At 35.3% G+C, this 22,041-nt stretch overlaps 1 protein-coding gene across 2 annotated transcripts in view; it reads left to right on the top strand.

The window, feature by feature from the left end:
* Positions 1 to 22,041, top strand: part of Nhlrc2 (NHL repeat containing 2) — a 58,107-nt gene that overhangs the window by 16,455 nt on the left and 19,611 nt on the right. For both annotated transcript variants that reach the window (XM_013356548.4, XM_005320689.5), the window contains exons 3-5: positions 3,355 to 3,810; positions 6,016 to 6,137; positions 13,640 to 13,769. In XM_013356548.4, the coding sequence (XP_013212002.2) occupies positions 3,355 to 3,810; positions 6,016 to 6,137; positions 13,640 to 13,769 (708 nt within the window). The remainder of the gene's footprint in view (positions 1 to 3,354; positions 3,811 to 6,015; positions 6,138 to 13,639; positions 13,770 to 22,041) is intronic.

Here is a 22,041-nt window from a genome sequence, read left to right as displayed (position 1 = left end):
ATCAATAAAACCTCACAGAAAAAAAGGAACTGTCAGAAGAGGGCACTCTCAAGCTGGGAACCTGCCCACAAAATGAAGAGGAATAGGAAACGCAGATCATATCCCTATAGAACCGGGGAAAGCTGAGAATGCAATTCAGAGTTGAAATGTTGATGCAAAGTCTCATTTTACCAATCACAAAATTGACAAAAACTGTAACACTTCCTCCATACTGAATTAAATATCCTCAAACAGCATTTAGGAATAATGAAAAAACAACTGGATTCAGAAATTGAAAAACTAAGAAAAAGACAAAAAAAGAAGAAATGTGTGTTGATTGAGATCAGGAAAGAAAAGGAAAGAAAAGTTCGAAATTATATTACAATTGAAAACTAAATTATAAGGCACTCAAGGGACAATAATTCATATAAAAATGTACTAAGGGATATTTAAGTAAAGCAAGGGAAAAAGAAAGCCTGGAGACGGAAAATGAACTAAACAAAAAAGTTCAAAGATTTAGAAAAAAAATGATTGAATTGGTAGGTGGACAAAGGAGGTCCAACATAAGACTACTTGGAGATACTCAAGAAAATCAAGACAACTGGCCAGAACCAGTGTAATAACTAAAATTAGAATTTAAGAAAACTTAGTGTGAATGAAAGAAAACTTGAATCTACGTATTGAGGGCTCCTACCATGTACAAGGGGAAATTGACCCAAAACAGTTCAAGCAGTATCCCAATAAAACTATTCCATTTTAAAGATTGAAAGAAAGAAAGAAAAAAAAAAAAAAAAACAAGACCTGGGACAAAAAGATGACTTGCAAAGAAGACATGTTATCAAGACTTGTCAGACTTTTCACAAACAGGATACAAGCAAGCATTTCAGGAGTAAACCAAGGATACTGTTTCCAACCCTGTGTTCAAGCATCAGTCAAAGCTGTGAAAAACAGTTTGAGTGTCCAAGAACTCAGAATACCGTGCACATGTGTCCTTCCTGGTGAATGTACCTTAAGGAGAGCTTCATCCAACTAGGGATGATAGGGAAACTGCCTGTGGGTAGCTGAAGATTTCATACACGTAATAGTAGAGGTAGGACCAAAACAAGGATGTAGGGTTTTAGTATTAGTCATGGTTTGATAAGAGAAGCAGAGCCATTAGGAGTAGTGAAAAACAGGGATTTATTGAGCGTATGTTAGTGCGGACCTCTGCATGAGGCTGTTGCTTTTGTGTGCAGCAACTCAGCTTGAAGATGCCAGGCAGTTGAAAAGGAAGGATGGGTTTGAAGTAGGGAAGAACAAAGACAATTTGGAATTGGGCTATCCTGCAATAGCCCATGAATTTGATCACATGTGTTTTTATAAAGAAATACTTTCATAGGCTTCCAGTTTATTTAATGAGGTGAAAGCAGAGTCAGGTTCCTTTGTCAGGGAGCTGAACGCTCTACTGGCCCCGGAGTCAGAGAAGACGTAATGCCGTATTCCCCTGTGTTCATTATTGCCTGCTCTACCTTTGCCTATCCCTTATTTGTAGCCTTTCTGATTCACTTTATTTTAGATGTATCTCTTATATTCAGTGTGTATAAAACTTTTTTCTTTTAATAGATGAGTTGAACCCATTCATATTGATTCCTATGATTATTGTCTAAAAGCATTGTGCCATTATGTGTATAACCCAATACACATATTATGGGCATGACTTAATAAACACAATAACACAGTCTGACACATAATAAGTATTGCTGTGTTTTCCAACATCGTGTGTTATTAATTTATTTTGATGATTTGAGAAGTTTGTTTGGTTATCTTTATACTTACAACTTTAAAAAATAATAATAGCTAGGTTCTTTTGAGATTTTATTGTATACTTGGCACTATTCTAAATGCCTTACACTGATTCTTTTAATCTGCCTGACCTAGGAAGCAGTTAGTGATAGTTCCCTCATTTGCAAAAACTGATCAACAGAGAGGTGAATTAACTTGCCCAGGGCAAGAAGTATTCAGCCCTTCCCATTTCTTTCCCTACATTCAGCTCTCTGGCAACCATTCCTCATGTACCTTTATTCAATATCTGCTTTTGAGATGTATTTAATCATTTGTTTTCAGCCATTTGTTTGTGATGTATCGAGGCAGGACTGTCTTGTAATTTGCTTTTTTTGTTGTTCGCTGACGTTAAATTCAGTAAATTTATATCTTTGGCCAAATTTTAGAAGTCTATTATTTAGATATTCTTCCCCAGTCTCTTTCTCCTCTTCTTCTGGGATTCTGGTTACATTTTATGTCTTCTAACCTGTTCCACAGATCTCCAAGGTCTTCTTTCTCTGCATTCTTTCGGTTGGATCACTTCTGTTGAACTATCTTAGGTTCTTTGACTTTTTCCTCTGTCATTTTATTGCCATTAAGCTTATTCAATGAATTTATTTCAAATAGTATTTTCATTACTGCAATAAACAAATACTATTTTTTAAAAGCTTTTATCTAGCCAATAGGCATGAAAAATTTTAATACTACAATAGCCCATGAATTTGATCACGCTTTTTTTGTTTTAGTCTTTTTTTTAAGTTGGACACAATACCTTTATTTATTTATTTTTATATGGTGCTGAGGATTGAACCCAGTGCCTCACACATGCTAGGTATGCGCTCTTACCACTGAGCCACAACCTCAGCCCCTGATCACGTGTGTTTTTATATAGAAATAAAGATTATCATGAAATTTTTTTAAAAAATATGGTGTTTTACCACTGAGCTGCATCCTTAGTCCTTCTTTATTTTGAGACAGGGTCTTGCTTGCTAAGTTACTGAGGCTGGTCTCAAACTTTTGATCCTCCTGTTTCAGCCTCCCAGTTCCCTGGGATTACAGGCATGCATCACTATACCCAGCGAAATATGTTAATTTTTTTAATATATTTTTTTAGTTGTAGATGGACACAATACCTTTATTTTTTTATTAGTTGCTCAGAACATTACAACGATCTTGACATATCATATATCATACATTTGACTCAAATGTGGTATAAATTCTTATTTTTCCCCACATGTACAAATTGCAGGATCACATTGGTTATACAGCCACGTTTATACATACTGCCATAACAATACCTTTATTTTATTTATTTATTTTTATATGTGGTGCTGCTGAGGATTGAACCCAGTACCTCACATGTGCTAGGCAAACAATCTATCACTGTGCTACAGCTCCAAATAATAAAAAATTTGTTAATTTTTTATATGTGTGTTCTATGTCATTAAAAATACTATAGTTGTATTTTTTTTTAAATTTATCAACTGTTTATACCTCTTAATGACCTGAAGTCTAATGTATAGATGATGCTGTTTAATACTTCATAATATTTCTTGTATGCTTCCCGTCTTTCAGATGGTCTTCTGATTGTTGGTGTCCACTCAGCTAAGTTTCCAAATGAAAAAGTCCTGGACAACATTAAGAGTGCTGTTCTCCGATACAACATCACCCACCCTGTGGTCAATGATGCAGATGCCTGCCTTTGGCAAGAGCTAGAAGTTTCTTGCTGGCCCACTCTGGTCATCCTTGGGCCCCGTGGAAATATGTTATTTTCTTTGATTGGAGAGGGACACAAAGATAAATTATTTTTATACACTTCAATAGCTTTAAAATATTACAAAGAAAGGGGACAAATCAGAGATAATAAAATTGGAATAAAGCTCTATAAAGATTCTTTGCCACCTTCACCATTGCTGTTTCCTGGCAAAATAACAGTGGACCATGCTACTAATAGACTGGCAGTAGCAGATACTGGACATCATAGAATTTTGGTCATTTGGAAGAATGGACAAATTCAGTACAGTATTGGAGGTAAAGTTTCCTTTTAATTATGCTATATAATATGTTCTGTAGTTTAAAATAACTCAGGTAAATATATTAAAATTGAAATTTATAATTAATAGCAAACTGTAGAAAGACAACACATTAATTTCTAACTACAAAATTATTGTTATTTAATGTATATGAATTAATCTTACTTCTTCAAAAAGCAAACAAAAATATCCAAAAAAGTCTTGTCAAAGCAGGAAATCATTAAGTTATGTATCCTTTCAGTATAATTATATATCCTGTCTTGTTTTTAATAAACTGTATACTTACTTATGAAAATACATATATTTTGGACCTCTAACATCTTAAATAGAAGTATTATATTTTATTTTCCAACAAAATCTTCTTGAAGACCAGGACAGTGCCTCAAGAACTTAACATTTAGATTATAAAATTAATAAGCCAGGATTTGTATGTAATTTTACTTTTCTCTCCTTTTTCCCATAAGAACTTAAGCATACTTCTGGATCCCTTTGAATGTAGCAAAATAAAGAATCATTTAAGGATAAATCATTTTGTTCCATATCTTCCTGGCCTTACGTTTAAAAAAATAAATAAAGCCTCTTGTTTAACATGTACATAATTAATAAAATTTAAGTACATCCTTACTAATTCTGCTTATCCATGGCTGAACTGAAATGTAACAACATATCAGTCAAAGAGAAAAGTGATTCATGTCTTTGGGTCATGAATCAAGATGCGCAACACATGCGGCCTTAGACATAGGGTAGGAGCACCCGAAGCACAGGTCAGCCAGGCCTACTCCTGAGCCATCATGCTGTTCCCAGGTTGCCAAGGTACTGCCTTACCTCTTGAAGTAGTGATGTCTTTTGTTTAGTGTTTTTATTTGAGTATGTGTTATGTTTTGTTTTGGCAACTTAGTATTTTTGTGTAAACCAAGCATTTATGAGAATTCTTTTGTCTTTTATATCTAAAGTGATATAAATGAGTTTTTAATAGATTCTACCATTTTCTTTGCTAATAAGGAAACCACCCGAAAGCTATATTTCCCAAATATTTCTAAGAATAATGCTATCTGATGATATATTAATAGTTATTCTTTAATATTTTAAAAATAATTATTTGGTCAAATACACTCAGGAAGCACTAATATATGATTTAACAAATTTTTGTGAGTCATCTGACACCTTGTATCTTACTCTGTTAGTGTTTCTCGAATATCCAAAAGGGGACTGCAATACACAATATTTTCCAATTTAAAGTGACTACACAATTCCCCCACCATGTGCTTTTTTCCCTGGGAACTCTTATCAACATCAACAACAGTAGTGTCATTAGTAATATTGTATGCCTGACATTATTCTAAGTATAATACCTGCACTAATTTATTTTTATTCTTGCAATGCTGTAGGTTAGGTACTATTAATTCCATTTTATAGAAGAAAAGCTGAGGCACAGAACTTGCCCAAACCATCAGCTAGGAAGGGCAGAGCTGGGATTTAAGCCATGTGTGTAGACTCCTCAGGTCATTTCCTACCTATCTCACATCTAGCACAGTGGAGTTCTGCAGAGCAGTTTGTGGCTGCTGACTTAAAGACTTTGAATTGCTTTTCCCCAGGAACCAGAAATAGCAACTGTGTTTTATCATCTTATATTCCCCACCCTTGGAACTCTTCCATCCCTTGTAAAGTCTTAGTAGGCCTTTGGACCAGAATCTTCAAGTATAGATGAGATGTTATAGGCCTAAATTCATGATGAGGTAAAACAGAGAGCAAGGACTCAGCTGAGGCTGTTGCACTGTTTGAGATAGTGTGGGGTATGTGTGCTTTTCTAGGGAAGTGTTGCATAATTTTCACTTTATTATAAAGGAGTTTATCTTATTATTTTGTTGAAAATAATTCAGCTAGCTGTTGAAAGGTTAAAATTATTTTTAACTTTTTAGTTTAGAAAGTTAATAAGTAAAGTGCTTTTAAAATTTGTTTCTTCTATGTTGCTGAAGTTCACTAGTAACTATTACATCAAAAGCCCTGTCATTACCAATACTCACTCTTGAGAAAAATAGATACCTAGGGAAACATTTTCATTTTGAGGGAAGAAGTATCATGTTGTTTATTTTTAAAATCTCAGCATTAAATATAAATTTTTATTTTCATTTTTGTTGGTTTTACTTTGAAATTACTTCTTAGTCAGAAAATTTTATCTTATGAGTTATGTCTTGTCTTTTAGGACCTAACCCTGGAAGAAAAGATGGAATATTTTCAGAGGCAACTTTTAACTCCCCACAGGGTGTAGTCATGAAGAATAATGTCATATACGTGGCAGACACTGAAAATCACCTCATAAGGAAGGTAATTTCTCATTTTAAGTTTTACTACTTCTTATCAGAAAAGCTTATATTTATTTACTACATTAAATGTTCAAGGTTGAAGGGTGATGTTTAAGTATATCAGATCATCCTTATTCCACCTTTTCAGGGGTACTTGCTTTAGTTTTATTCTTAAGTATTTTGTTTTTATTTGTGTCAGTTTATAGTTACCACAGAAGAAGAACCCAATAAATTCTTTGTTTATCCTTTATTTGAAAGTTATGTGCCTGATTACCCAAAAGCTCTCATTTTGAGGTTTTCTCCTGATCACTAATTCACACAATGATCCTTTGTCCTTTCCAGTTAAATTTTCTCCAATCTAGGGGAAAAAAAGTCCTACCACTCCTGCCTCTCCTCAGCTCTGAACTTGTTGCCTGGTAACACTCACTGATCAATTAGTTTTAAAATTTATTTCATCTCATTAAAAGTAATATGTGTTCTTCATTTTTAAAAAATTATTAATACAGAAAGAAAAAATTAGTTAATAAAAAAGTTTACTGTTTATCAACTCCAGTTCCTTAGAGGTGACCAACCACAGTTAAAAATTGTATCTTTTCAGATTTTTTTCAGAGTTGCTACTCATATACAAATAAATTTATACTTAAAAGATTATTTCTATGGGGCTGGAGATGTGGCTCAAGCGGTAGCGCGCTCGCCTGGCATGCGTGCGGCCCGGGTTCGATCCTCAGCACCACATACCAACAAAGAAGTTGTGTCTGCCGGGAACTAAAAAATAAATATTAAAAATTCTCTCTCTCTCTCTTTCTCTCTCTCCTCTCTCACTCTCTCTTTAAAAAAAAAAGATTATTTCTATAGAGAACTTTTAAAAAACAAAGGGATTTATACCATATAAATACATAATGTTTTGCGGGTATTCTTTATTTTTTTCAAATTAGTCACATGAATGATGCGACTGTCATATTCCATTTTGGACATACCCACTTCCTTTAAATGTTCCCCACCTGTAGCTATTTGGGCTATAATTCCTGATCTTTAAGTTGCCATCTATTTGGATGATAAGTAACTAAGTTACTCTGACCCATCCTGCTAGATGAACATATTGTTTGAGGAACTTTCTTGCTTTAGTCACTACTTCTTTCAGGGTTGACATTTGTCCTCATTTATTCAATAATATTGTTGGGTAATTGCAGATATATATATGGAATATATAATATTATCTTCTGCAATGTAAGTCTCCTATCTTCTGCAATGTAAATCTCCATGGAGACAAGAAATAGGTTTTCTTTCTTTTATTTTTGGGGGTGTTCTAGGGATGCACCCCATGACCTTGTGCATGCTAGGCAGGTCTTCTACCACTGAACCACACCCTGTTGAATTTCCTGTTGAAATTCTAGCACCTAGAACAGGGCCTGGTCTATGGAAGGTGTTCAGTAGACATTTGTTAATTTATGAACAAATAACATCTGCCTAATGAAGCATTTTTAAATATATATATATTTCTATTAATAAAAGAAGGTATTATGTGAGAAAAGGATTTTAGGGATTAATAAAATAGATGTAATTTTTGAAACTCTTGGAGGTTGTCTTCTCAAATATGATAATATATTGCTGAGTATGTTAGTGGTGGCATAGTCGTGTAATGTTTCTAAACTTACTGCTGAAGAACCTTTTTAGGCAGAGCTTCTCATGGGACTGATGTTTCCATGATACCTACTTTGTAGAAAAGTGGTTTTCTATTATTGAGCCCTTAGAGATCAATGTTTCTTCCTCCTTTTTGTGTTGGGGGTTGTATGTTTCTGTAATTCTCCAGAATGTCATGGACATTAGCCATCCATTGAAGTAGCAAGAGGGCTAGCCCAGAAATCCTGAGGACTTGTTCTTTTTGAAGTGTGCTCCATCCTTCTGCTTTATAATTTAGTAGGTTTTGGAGGATTGACCATGGTGTTGCATTTCAAATGCTTAATGCATTTAAGTAACATAATCACCTCAAAGTTAGGCTTTCTAAACTTTTCTCTGTTATATGACTTAGTGTAGCGTCTGTAAAAATAGGTAGCAAAATTACTTCTTCCCTTCCTTTTTAAGAATATTTATTACATTGTTTTTAAGACCTCATTTGCAGAAGATTAAATTGATCATAGTCCTATTTTCACACACATGAACATCATTGTTCCAAGCAGAACCTTGTTTGGTCTAGAACATATATTAACTTGAAAATTTCCTACATCCCTATTCCCACTCCAACTGCCATTCCCTTATGTGAACAAGTCTGTGGCAGCAGTCTGATACATTTAGTGCTTGTCTTTTGTACTTACATGTGACCTTGTAAAACAGTGTTTTATTTGCATAGCTATCTTAAATGATGTGTTTTGTTATATTTTATGTATCATGAAACTCACCAGTTAAGCGTACAATTCTCTAAGTTTTTAGTAGATTTAACAGATTTTGCAAATGCTCTACCACTGAGTTATATTCCCTGGCCCCATTTCATTCTTTTGTATGTGCCTATCCAGTTACTTCAGAATCATTTATTGGAAATAATATTCTGCCTTCATTAATTAATTTTGGTAACCTTCTTGAAAATCAATTGATTATAAATGGGTGGGTTTATTTCTGAACTTTAAAGTCTATTCCATCCACCTATATGTCTGTCCTTTAGCCAGGACCACATCACTTTTGTTGCTATAGCTTTAAGTGTTTTATATCAGCAAATCTGAGTGCTCCCACTTTTCCTTTTCCAGGACTGTTTTGCCTCTCCTAGGTCATTTGTAGTTTCATATGAAGTTTTGGATCAACTTGTCCATTTGTGACAAAAACGAAACAAAGACTTTTGAATGTTTTGTATATAAATGTCTACATAAACAAATTGTTTCTGATTGTTAAACTTTCTCTTCCTTTTTATCGTATTGCTGTCTAGGACCTCCCTCCGTTGTGTTTAAGCATTAGCAGAGTAAATGGGTATCCTGTCATGCTCATGATCTTAAAATTAAGTGTGTGTATTTTCTCCAAAAGTTTAATATTTGCTGTAACTTTAAAAACAGAATATCTGTTAAGTTAGAAAAATTTCTACTCCTAGTTGCTGAAAATTGTTTTATTACTACATTTATTGAAATGATTGTATGATTTTTTTTTTTTTTTTTTTTTATGTCCTTGGTCTGTAGATGTGAAGAATTGGTAGATTCTTTTGAGGTTGAGCCATCTTTTTATTCCTGGGATAAACCTTACCTTGACATTAATTTTTTAGGAATCAAGTTGATTTTGATTATTCAAATTTACATTTAGTATTTTAAAATTCATGTTCAAAATTAAATGGCTCCAAAACTTCAAGTACTCTGCTCATCTGATATTAGAATCAAGGTCACACTAACCTCATCAAATCAACTAGTTTCATTTTTCTGTATTTTGGAATAATTTGCCTAACAGGAATTAATGGGTTTTGAACATTTGTTAAAACTCTCCTGTAATATCACCCAGGTCTGATGTTCTTTTTTAATAAGATGAGTTTTTAAATTTTCTTGTCTATTTCTATGATGTATTTCTTAAGTCAAGATCTATTTCAAGGACCCTTTCCAAGTTGCCTATTATATTTTCACAGATCAGGTTCAGTAAACATATTGGTAAGGTTAAATATAGGAGTTTTCTATAATCTCAGATAGCTATAGAGCAGACTCTAGAGAAATAATGAAAAGAGGTATTGCCAAAAAAGATTAACATAAATTTACTGTAGTAACAGAAGAAAGGATGACAACCTTAAGATTGTTTAAATAGATGAAGAAAAATCTTTGAAACCATTTAATCTATATTCATGATGAAATGAACATGCTGGAAATGGAAATAAATGCCTTTAATATGATAAAAGGCATCTACAAAAAGCCTCCAGCTTCACTTAATGCAAAATAGTGAATCTTTTGATCTCAGTATTGGGAACACTTTTACTGCAAGTTCTAGCCATTGTATTAAGGCAAGACAGAGAAATAAGAAGTATAAAAAAGTGAGGAATAATTGTCTTTATTTGCCAGTGACATGTATACACAGAAAATTCTAAGAGATCTATTAGTAGCTACTATAACTAAGAAGTGAATTTAGGAAAGTCATAGAACGTAAAACCCATATAAAAAGATCAAGTCTTTTAGTCTTTTTCTTTCTTTTTTTTTTTGATACTGAGATTGATCCCAGGGGCACTTAACCACTGAGCTACATCCCTAGCCTTTTTCTTTTTTAAAGACAAGTTCTCACTGTGTTGCTAAGGGTCTCATTAAATTGCTGAGGCTGGCTTTGAACTTGCAACCCTCCTGCTTCAGCTCCTGAGCTGTTGGAATTACAGACGTGCACCATGGTGCTGGCCTCTATTTTTATATACTAGTAACAATCAATTGGAAATTAGAATTTTAAAATTCTATCTACATAACAGCAAAAACATAAAATACTTAGAATAAATTTAACAAAATATGTACAAGACCTGTATATAGCCTGTCCTCTCTATCCACAAGTTCTGCATCTGTAGATTTTGCTAACCAAGGATTGAAAATATTCAGGAAAAAAAATTGCATCTGTACTGAATATGTGCAATCTTTTTTCTTGTCATTATTCTCAAAACAATACTGTATAACTATTACATAGTATTTTTATTACATTAGGTATTATAAGTAATCTAGAGATGATTTAAGGTATATGGAAGAATCTATGTAGGTTATGTAAAAATACTGTCATTTTATATTCAAGACTTGAGCATCCTGGCATTTTATTGTACTGGGTGGGCCCTAGAATCAATCCCCCATGGATACTGAGGTATTTCCAACTATAATATATTGCTGAGAAAATTAATTCCATGTTAGATATTATATGAATGTATCTAATAGAATTAATATTGAAGGCTCAATATTAGGATATTTGTTCTCTCCAAACTGATCTATATATAAATCCAGTACAATCCAAATCAAAATTTCACTAGGCTTTTTTTGTAGGGGTTGACAAATGGAGTCCAAAATTTACATGGAAACACAGAACAAAATGTCTAAACCAATCCTGAAAAATAACAAAATTTAAAGACTTATGCCACCTGATTTGAAAACTCTCTATATTTGCTACATTCATCAAGAAAGGCAGGTTCTTACACAAGGGGTAGATATAGATCAAGAAAAATGAAGGAAGAGCCTTAAGTAGCCCCATATGTATACAGTTATTTGATTTTCTTTTTTTTTTTTTTTTTTACCCCTGGGATTGAAACCAGGGGCACTTAACCATTGAGCCACATTTCCTGCCCTTTTTATTTTGAGCTAGGGTCTCACTAAGTTGCTGAGGGCCTAGCTCAGTTACTGAGGCTGGCTTTGAACTTAGGATCCCCTGCCTTAGCCTTCCGAGTTTCTGGGATTACAAGCATGTACTACTGCGCCTGACTAGTTATTTGATTTTCAAAAAACATCAAAGTACTCAAACACAGAAAGAAAAAATAATTTCAGCAAATGGTGCTAGAACATCTAGATAACCATATGGAACTTTTAAAACAGAATACACTTTTCTAACACAACATAGACAAACATCAATTCAAGATGTCTCACAGACCTAAATGTAAAAGTTGCCTAATAGGAATTACTGGGTTTTGAATATTTGTTAGAACTTTCCTGTAATATCACTCAAGTTTGTTTTCTTTCTTTTTTCTTTCTCTCTCTCTCCCTCTCCCTCTCCCTCTCCCTCTCCCTCTCCCTCTCCCCCTCCTTCCTCCTCTCTCTCTCTCTCTCCCCTTCTCTCTCTCTCTCAGGATAGAACCCAGGGGTGCTCTACCACTGAGCTACATCCCCAGCCCTTTTTTACTTTTTTGAGACACGTTTTCTCTAAATTGCTCAGGCTGGCCTCAAACTTGTGATCCTCCTGTTCAGCTTCCTAAATCCTTGGGATTATAGGCTATGCCAGTGTGTCTGACAAAACTAAATTTTTTGAAACATTTCTCAAATGGCCCATAAACACCAGAAAAGATACTTGTCATCCTTATTAAGCAAGAAATTGCATATCAAAACTACAGTGAATTGGGAGACTGAAGCAGAAGGATCACCAGCCTCATAAGCAACTTAGAAAGACTCTCTTAAAAAATAAAAAAGGCTGGGGATGTGGCTCAGTGGTTAAGCACACCTGGTTCAATCCCCAGTATCAAAAATACGTACAAACAAAACCCACAATAACAAGCCATTTAATACTCCCATAGGATGGTTGAGATTATCTTTGTGATTTATAAGTAGGCAAAGACTTCTTAAGATAGGACACAAAAAATAGTAATCATAAAAAATGATATTAAACTTTATCAAAATTTGAAATACCTGCTCATTAAAATTTACCATTTTAAAAAATTAAAACACAGAATTTCAGAAACATTAACAAACAAACCCACAAAACATCTATTAGGGGTCTAGTATCCATGATATTCAGAGGTTCCTACAACTGAAATAGAAGACGGCACAATTAAAAAAATGAGCCAAAGATTTGAACAGAATCTAAGAAGATAAAGGAATGACTAGAAGCATGGATGAAGGTATTCAACATTGTGAGTTAAGAAGGAAATGTAAGTTAAAGCCACTTGGTCAGCCAGGCCTGGTTGCACTTGATTATACTAGGAACGCTGAGGCAGGAGGAGCGCCTGAACCTAAGAGTCCAGACCAGCCTGGGCAACATAGTGAGACCCCTGTATCAGGAAAAGAAAAACAAAAGCACATGAAGTGCTGATCTTTTAATAAAGACAGTATGCTGATGTTTGCAGTTGACTTTGAAATGCATCAAAAAATAGAAATGGATTTATAGCTAGAAAAAAATATATGGTAAAGCAAGTAAGTGAAGTGTTGATACTAGAATCTAATTAGGTGATAGGTGTATGGATATTTGCTGTAAATTTTAGTTTTTCTATGTGTTTGAAAGTATTCATGGTAAAATGTTGGGAAGGTGTCGGGATTTGAAAGCAGAGCATCTTTTTTTTAATCAGTGGAGTACATTTGTTTTATGGTAGGGTGTGGCTCAGTGTAAAATGCTTGCCTTGAACACAGGGCCCTGGGTTCAATCCCCAGTGCCTAAAACATTCTTTTTGTTTCATTTAAGAAATAGAGTCATCAACTGCATCCATTCAAATCTCATACTAGTGACATACTAGTTGTGGGATCTTGGGAATGCTGATTGGCTGGCTCATTCTTGGATCAGTGTCAAGCAAAATTGAAATATAGAAATTTAATTTTAAGAAACATGCATTTTGCTAGATTGTGTTTTAAAATTTCACTTTCTTTTAAAATATTTTCAAGGTAAGATGAGGTCCAGGCCAGTTCTGGCAGAGGCATGATGAGGATGGGAGAGGAGGAGTGAAGTCGGGGGTAGACAGTGGGGAACTGAGAGGGACTGATTGTACTAAATAGAAAGTTCCTTATAATCAATTGGCCTTTTCAGAAACACTGTGTTGCAAATACTGTCTGTGTTCTGTTGGAAATCTCTACATCACAAAAGGAAAAAAAAAGATAGCATGCTATGTGTAACATATCCATTAAATTTTTACAGATTGACCTAGAAGCTGAGAAGGTGAGCACTATAGCTGGCATTGGAATTCAGGGAACAGACAGAGAAGGAGGAGCAGCAGGAGAGCAGCAACCCATTAGCTCCCCATGGGATGTCGCTTTGGGAACATCAGGTATGTGTGGTTTCAATATTCAATGGGAGTAAACTTTGCTTAATAATAGTTAAGGTTTAAAAAATATTCTTGCAATACTCATTTAGGTTAATTGTATTGCTGGTTATTTTATGACTTTTATACTTATGACTTGGAGTTAATTGTATACAACAAAGGCAACAGTAATATATACAGGCTAGTATAAATGTTACACACAACAATTATATTTTATATACAAGATGGAGTATATAGTCCTCTAACTTAAAGTTTAAAAATTTTATCTTAGCATTTTCCAGTTAACATATTTAGTTTAAGAATACTCAGAAAACTGAAAGGATTATAGTTTCAGGACTTGAAGACAATTTATGAAGTATATCACTTAGTGTCCTTATTAACTCCAGTTTGAAAAAGAAGTCAAGAAAGCAAAGAGGGAGTTGCTTTTTCTTTATATTAAAAAGTTTGTACAGTATTGAAATATGATAGCTTCTTTTGAGCAATTAAAAACATTAACCCTACTGAATATGCAAATATTGATAATAAACAAGACTTAACATTGTTCATATGTTCTTTTCTACCTATATTAATTCATTCAAAGAAATCCTGGAGTCCTCTTATTAGTACACTTATTTTTACTGGCCCTTAGTGGTACAGAGATGGTTATTTACATGTCTAAAATCAGAAAAACAAATAAAGAAGTTAGCAGAGTCCATTAAAAATGGAATTTGAGAGGCTTTATAAATGGTTCATGTAGTCTTATATAGTCAAAGAGTCAATACATGTTAGCTTTGTTGAATTGCTTTACATTTGAGATAATTTTCTATTATGTTGCCAATTTAGTTATAATTCAAAGGCATTTTTCCATTGTGATTAGCTTTTGTAAAGCTTTTAATATTAAAGTAAATGAATGGGTTAGTACCATGGACGTGTAATATATTTAACTTAGTGTGACATGGAATATATTTTTGAGAACTCCATTTTTGGAATTCTTGTTCTAAACAGTAATGAGTTGTTTTGTCATCCTCTAAGGGAGGCAGCACTGTGGAGCAGTACATCCCAGGCCCAGGCCAGAGGGGACACGTCATATGTAGAGAATTTAAAATTATAATAAACTAATTAAAACTCATCTCCATTTTATTACCATGCATTCGAAATTCTAAACAATTTCATAGTTAAATCCTTGCCAACATTTATCACGCTGCCTCCTTGCCTTTGCTACAACACTGAGCATAAATCTTACAGATGGCAAAGCAGAACATAAATCTTATGGATGGAAAAGCAGTCTGAAATGTAGCTGTCAGTAACATAGTTAAAGTGAATGAGAATTCCTGCTTTGGCATGTAATTTCCATCTCTCAGGGAGAGAAAAAAGTTCTACACTTAATATATAACATCCCCTAACCCCCCAAAATTATTTACAGCCAGGAGTTCATACAACAATGTAGCTACTGATGTTTGCATTTTGCCACTTTGTATCATCTTTGTCTATTAGTAATTGCCTCAATAATGCCACCAAGAAATTATCGCAAGACTCACACAAACCTAAACTAACCAACCTTTCTTCCTTTTCCTTTTCCTTTTCCTATGTGCAGTGTTAGAAATTAAACCCATGGCCTCTGTTGTGTTAGGCAAGTGCTCTACCACCGAGTAATGCCTCCAGCCCTTTTATTTTATTTTGAGATAGGGCTCTTGCCTATCTCAAACTTAAGGGTCCTCCTGCCTCAGCCTCCCAAGTTGCTGAGATTGCAGGCATGTGCCACCGTATGCAGCTCTAAACCTTTATTTCTTGCTCACTTATGGAGTTGGGTTTAGCTGATCAGCATGTTTGGGTATAAATCTAGTCCATGTGGTGCTCACCTTCCATGGACCGGTAGCTATCTGAGGTATATTCTTCTATTAACAAAGCAGAAGTGCAAGAGGGTAAGCCCAGTTATACACATTTTAAGCCTTTGTTCATGCCATACCTATTTACCTACTATAACATCATACGTTTGTTAAAACGAGTCACATAACCAAGTTCAAAGTCAGAGAATAAGGATACATACTTTGCTTACAAAGAGGCCATGGCAAGTGAAGAATTGGGAACCATAATTCAGCTTTCACTATGTATCATGTATTTTACATTGTTTAAAAACAGAAGGTACTTTCCTGCATGCTTTACTAAGTTGGATTTATTTAATAGCCAGAGTCCTTAAATTTTGTCTAGGCTAAAATTTTTTCAATCATACTTTATGGTATAGGATTTCTGGTTGTCAATCTCTGTAGTGAGAAGGCACCCAAATCAATCTCCAAGGAAACGCTGGCTCCATTGTCAAGCACTCCATCAGGTTGCATCTCTTTGAAACTTACTTGTTTATTTTGATCAGTTTTTAAGAAAGGAGATGAGCTCTGCCTCAGCTCAACAGAGCATGGCTCTGCGTTTAACTTAGAGTTGAAAATATCTTCACTCAGGCCCGTGGCAGGAGAAGCAAGAGGTAGGTAAGGTGAATGTACGTAAGCTCAGTCCCTTGCAGAGTGCTGGCTAGGAGAAAGCAGCTTCGGCTCTGTGGTAGACCTGCAGCCACAGTGGTTACTCTGGCCCAAGACATTAGTGGGTAGGCTTTATAAGATATGTACTCATTTTATGTGTATTCCCAGAAATTCTATTTAAGATTTGGAAGAATTATTTAGATTCTCATCACATTTTCAAAGTGGTGTGTCACTCAATACATTTTAAGAACCACTGCTTTAAATTACTCTTAATTTAATTGCATGAATCTAATTCTGAATTAATGTATATTGTCAGAATATGGAAAATTGGATTATAGGATATTTGCTGTACTTGTCTTTACTTGCATTTTAGCATGATGCCATTTTTTAAAAATATATCAATTCATAAACATAATATTCATTTATATTTGTAATGTGTGTATATATTCACGTTACTTATTTCCAAACACAGCCCTGTAGGACATAGAGTTTCTACTATAAATATTTGCTGACATTTTGAATTATTGCCTTATAAGTGACCTTTGTCTACTGGAGAAAATTTTTCTGGTCTTTGTATTATGGGTAACTATACTTCTTTTTCCTGAGTATTAGGTTGTTTATGTTTTCTCAGGTTTGTTATTAAGTTAAATCATAACTGTTTGCCTTGTTGTATTGATTGCTGGGAAACTCATAGACAAATTTATCTTTAGTAAAGTATAATGAACAACATGACATTTTTTAATATTAACATATTTACCTTTGATTCAAATTTTTTATCAAATTTTATTTATCTCATTAGAGATAGTTTCTTTCTAATCTACCAATGCTTTGTGAAAGAAAAACAGAAGTACATAAATACAGTAGAATCTCTCTTTACTGTGGTGAGTCAGTACAATAATTGACCATATAGGAAAAAATCTTAGGAATCTAAAAAATTTTTAAATACTGTCTTTTAATTTAAGACATATAAATGTACACTTGTTAGCCAATATTTTGATATGAGAATAAAGCCTTTTCCTTAAGCAGCACCTGACAGTCTTTCTTTTACTACCCAAAATGTGTTGTTTTGATTTCCTTAAAGTGTGATGAGAATTTAAAAACACATGTAGACATCTGAGAGCTAAAATTGACTCAGTTTTTTTAAAATATATTTTTAGTTGTCAGTGGACATTTTTGTTTTATTTACTTACTTGTGTGTGGTACTGAAGATTGAACTCAGGGCCTCACACATGCCAGGCAAGCACTCTACCACTGAGCCACAACTCCAGCCCCTCTACTCAGTTTTTATGAAAAAAAAAGTTTTAACTCATTCTTTCTGTTTTCATACTTAATTCGACAATTTGACTTAACTACTGGCCTTTACTGAATCTTTTTAAACTATTCTACTTCTATTCAAAGTAGAAACAATTTTTTGCTTTCATTTGCAGTGGTTCATATATATTTGAATTATTATTGGAGGCTGAGGCAAGAGTGTCGAGTTGTTACTTAGCAGGGGACATCTAGCAAGACCCTGTCTCAAAATTTTTAAAAGGAGGGAGGAGCTAGAGATGTACCTCCGAGGTACTTTGTCTGGGTTTACTCTTCAGTATTGCAAATAAACAAACAGTAAAAGAAAGTAAAGATGAGGTAAAGAGAATGAAAAATAACAAGGACAAATCCATAGTTGAACATATGTACTCAACCAAGGGTTCCAGCTTAATAAACAACATACTTCAAGGTGAAAATAGAGAAACAGATTTGAAATCCTCTGAGTACTTTAAATATATATGTAAGTTGTGAGTGTATGTGTCTATTTTGCATATGTAACTTTGGTGTGCTGTCACGGTGATAAAGCATAAAAATGATTAACATAAAGTGATTTTTACAAAAGTGAGTTTCATCTTTTTTCTTTTTTTATTTGATTGTCACTCTATATATGGCCAGAACTTTATCATGCACTAAAAATTATTACTGACTTCAATAAATACATTTTTTAGCAGATAGTTTGCCATATTTCTAAAATGTGTATCAGGTCTGCATTGACTCCACTGACGCCAGACAATAACCTGAAAAATGTTTTATCACAGAGGTCAGAACCCCTGCCAGTCTCTAAGTACTTTAGCGTTTACCTGATTTAGAATCATTTATAAAAGTATAATGTGCCTGAATCCCATTAACCTTCCTTAGCCCTTTAATCAGCATTTTTCCCTAGATAGAAATTTAGTTTTTCTTATAAAACCTCTAATGATTGAAATCCAGTTATTTATCCTGCTGGTCTGATTATCTATAGTGTTGGTTCTTAGTGCTTAGGTAATACATTTTTATTACTTCCATGAATATTCTATAAAATGCCATAAAATGTTTCTGTTTTATAAATAATTAAGTGATCAGAAATTTTTGTAGCATTATTTTATGCAGTGACTAATAGATTTTTATTTTGAAAAACAGTTGTTGCATCTTTATATCTAAAATTTGAGGAAAGATTTTATACTCTTGTCACATTGACTTGATGTTGGTAAGATTATTTTCTTAGGTTAGCAAAGGTATAATTTGCATAAAGAAAATTTGCTAGGTATATAGTTCTATGAATTTTAACAGATGCATTCAGTCTTATACCTATTAACCACAGTCGAGATACAGAGTTGCTTCCATCACCCTAAAAATTTGTCTCCTGCCCCTTTGCTCAGTCTCTCCACCATCACCAAGTCCCTCCCACCACTGGCAGCTGCCCGTCTGCTGTTCCTCAGCAGTGTCTTTTGTCAAGTTTCTTCCCTTCAGCTTCATGCTGTGGAGATTCCTCATTGCTCCACTTATCAGAAGTTTGTTCTTCTTTGTTATCGAGAACTGGTGCATTGTCCTCCTGTGCCCAGTTTCCTTTTCACCGGTTGATAGACATGCGATTCACAAAGCCCCCATAAAAGCTACGTACAGGAGTTTTTAGTTGTTTTGTGTGTGTGTGTGTGTGTGTGTGTGTGTGTGTGTGTGTGTTAGTGTGTGAATGCATATTTACTTCTCTTGTGCAATGTGTAGGAATTAAATTGCCAGCTGTCTTTCCAAAGTGGCTGTTTCTTAGGGGTCCAAGTGTCTGTCAGCATTACTTCTACCTGAAGAACTGCCTCTAAAGTTTCTTTTCATTCAAGTCTGCTGCCATGATTTATTTTGCCTTTATTCTGGCCTGAAAACGTGGTTAGCTTGTATATTTTTAAAGATATTTTTATTCCATACATAAATCTTGATTGACAGTGTTTTCTTTTGCTGTTCTTTAAGGGTGTCCCTTCTTGGTCTTCTGGCTGGCATCGCTTTCCACAGGAGGTCTCTTGTTCCTTTACATGTAAAGTGTATTTTCCTCTGATTCCTTCAGGCTCTTACCTTTGGTTCCCAGAGTTCCATATGTCTAGGAGCTATCCCGCCTGGAGTTGGATCTCTGGTTTGATATCCTTTATTTTCAAGCAATTCTTAACCGTTTTACCTCTTCAACTAATTTTTTCTGCCCCTGTCTCTCTCTTCTTTCTGGGATTTGATTTGCTCGTACATCAGGTTCGTCGATGTCATATCCACCAACTCTTGCATGTTGTATTCTCTTTTTTTCACTCTTCTTTCAGCCTGTGCTGGTTTGGTAGTTCCTGTTGATTTGTTGTCAGGTTCACTAACTAACTCTCCTCGGCCTCACTTAGTCAGCTGATGAGGAATTCTTCGTCTCCAATATTATGACTTCTTTTAAAAGCAACTTTTCCATTTTATTCTTAGAGATTCTATTTCTCTGATGAAGTTTCCCAACTGTTTTGGTACATTGACTGTGTTTTCCTCTAATCTTTAACTCAGTAAGCATTGATGTTTTAACATCTGGGTTCCATAGTTCCAAATTTCACATCTTCTCTGAATCTGGTTCCACTGGTTTCTTTATCACTCCAAAATGTGTAATTTATTTTCTTACCTTTAAGAGTGACCTCTCATTGTTTCTTATATGCCGGCCATTTTGTGTGCCACTGTACATTTATGTCACATTACAGGAGGCTGTCACCTGGGGCTGAAGCTTGAGCAGGCCTGGGTTTCATTACTGCTGTGGTTACTGTCAGTGTACCGCAGCTTTCTGTTCTTTGTACCTGGGCAGCTGCTCCCTTTTGTGGCCCTAGCGCAGGGAAGGATGGCTGAGGTGCCCCACCGTCAGCTTCCAGCTACCCAGCACAGCAGAGCCACACAGCACTTCTCTCCGCACAGCTCCCCCAGGGACAGACTGCTCCTCCGGTCACTTTGCACTAGGCTTGTGTTGGGGATGGGGTGTCTGTTAGGCTGGTCCAGCCTCATTCATAGGAAGTTCCTGAGCACCTGGATGCTGTCTCTCCTCTCTGGCAGCTGAATTCTGTCTTGTGTCTGTGACTGATCTAAGTGTTTCGCTTCTCTCCCAGCATGAGACCTCTACTTGTGTCCCTAGGTCTTTGGCTGAAGACCAGATGGCTTCCCCACTGTGGCCTTCCTCCTCTGCCTTCCCACAGCTGTCACAGGGTTGTCACGGGTCTCTCCTGTGCACTTGCTGCTTTTCCCTCCTGGCTTGAGGGTTTGCTTCGTAGAAGCTGTGGACGAGTTTGTCTGCACCAAGAAGGATTTCAGAGGCCACCAAGAGAGTACAGTCGTAATGGCTTAAAACAACTAAATTTATAAAAACTAAATTTCAGATAGTTTTCACATTTGTTGGTTTCATTCCTGTTTTCTGAAACTATTTCTATAATATTTATTGAAGGTTATAAAAGGTTTTCAGTTTTGGTATCGTCTTTATTTTTACTGTTTTACTTTTCATCATGAGTCTCTAAATGTCAATAATACCAAGTACACTGTTAATTTAAAAATGGAAATGTTCTTGATTACTATTCTTCTTAGAAGGAGCAGAAGTAATACCCATACCTAGTGATGCATCCGTGTGCTTTAGAGATTCTAAACTCTAGGGAGAACAGTGTAAATTGGAGAGTCATCAAAGGTGACATTGGCCACATTTCTCTTTTCCTTTCTTAAACACATTTTATTTACAACAGACTCTGCAGCTCGCAGTGAAACAGATCACCAGGCAGGTGAAAACTTCTTGCAAGGTGGACCCTCGTGGTGCCGTGGGGCATGGACTCTGAGCTAGCCTGCCTGGGCTCCGAGTCCCTCCATCTCTGCAGCTATGGACTTGAGACGAGCCCTGTAGCCTCTTCATGCCTGAGTTTCCTCATCAGCAGGGAAGATACAGGTAGCACCCACCCCAAGGCCAGGAGGATTAGGAGCACGAATGCGCATCAGTTCATAGAAAGTTCTGTGTGAGTCTTTGCAGTTGTCATTGTTTGCTACAAGAGAGTTTTGTCATGAAAGTCACAAAGAGATACTGATGATAGGAACCATAACAAAAATGGGAAGGCAGAGAACTAGAAAATATACTGTTAGATTATCCAGCCATACATACACAAGTTGTAGGGTCTACAGAGAGAAGGGCAGACAGGGTCAGCCTAGCTGCACATCCTGCCATGGGAAATGTGCTACATTTGATTTATCTATGTGATCACACTGAAAACAGATGTGGGGACATTGTCCAGAGCCATCTGTGTGTCCAGAGCCATCTGTGGGTCAGAGCAGAACGAAAGGGGCCAACCAAAGAACTGAACAGAAGAGTACAGGTTCACCTCTGTACTTCTTTCTTATCACAACACTAATAATTCAGCCAGACTCACTGATGAACTCGTTTTCCAGATTTAGCTATGTGAGTTTTAGCAACTTATTTAACCTTGTTGAATTTTAGTTTTTTTATAAAATGAATATGATGATAACAAGACTTCTCAAGGTTGTAAAATAGAAGTAAGGAACCCGGGTACAGCACTTAG

Source organism: Ictidomys tridecemlineatus, chromosome 1, assembly GCF_052094955.1.
Source record: "Ictidomys tridecemlineatus isolate mIctTri1 chromosome 1, mIctTri1.hap1, whole genome shotgun sequence".
Lineage (NCBI taxonomy): Eukaryota > Metazoa > Chordata > Mammalia > Rodentia > Sciuridae > Ictidomys > Ictidomys tridecemlineatus.
The sequence above is the reverse complement of the archived record's forward strand: the minus strand, read 5'-3'. Positions and strand labels throughout refer to the sequence as shown.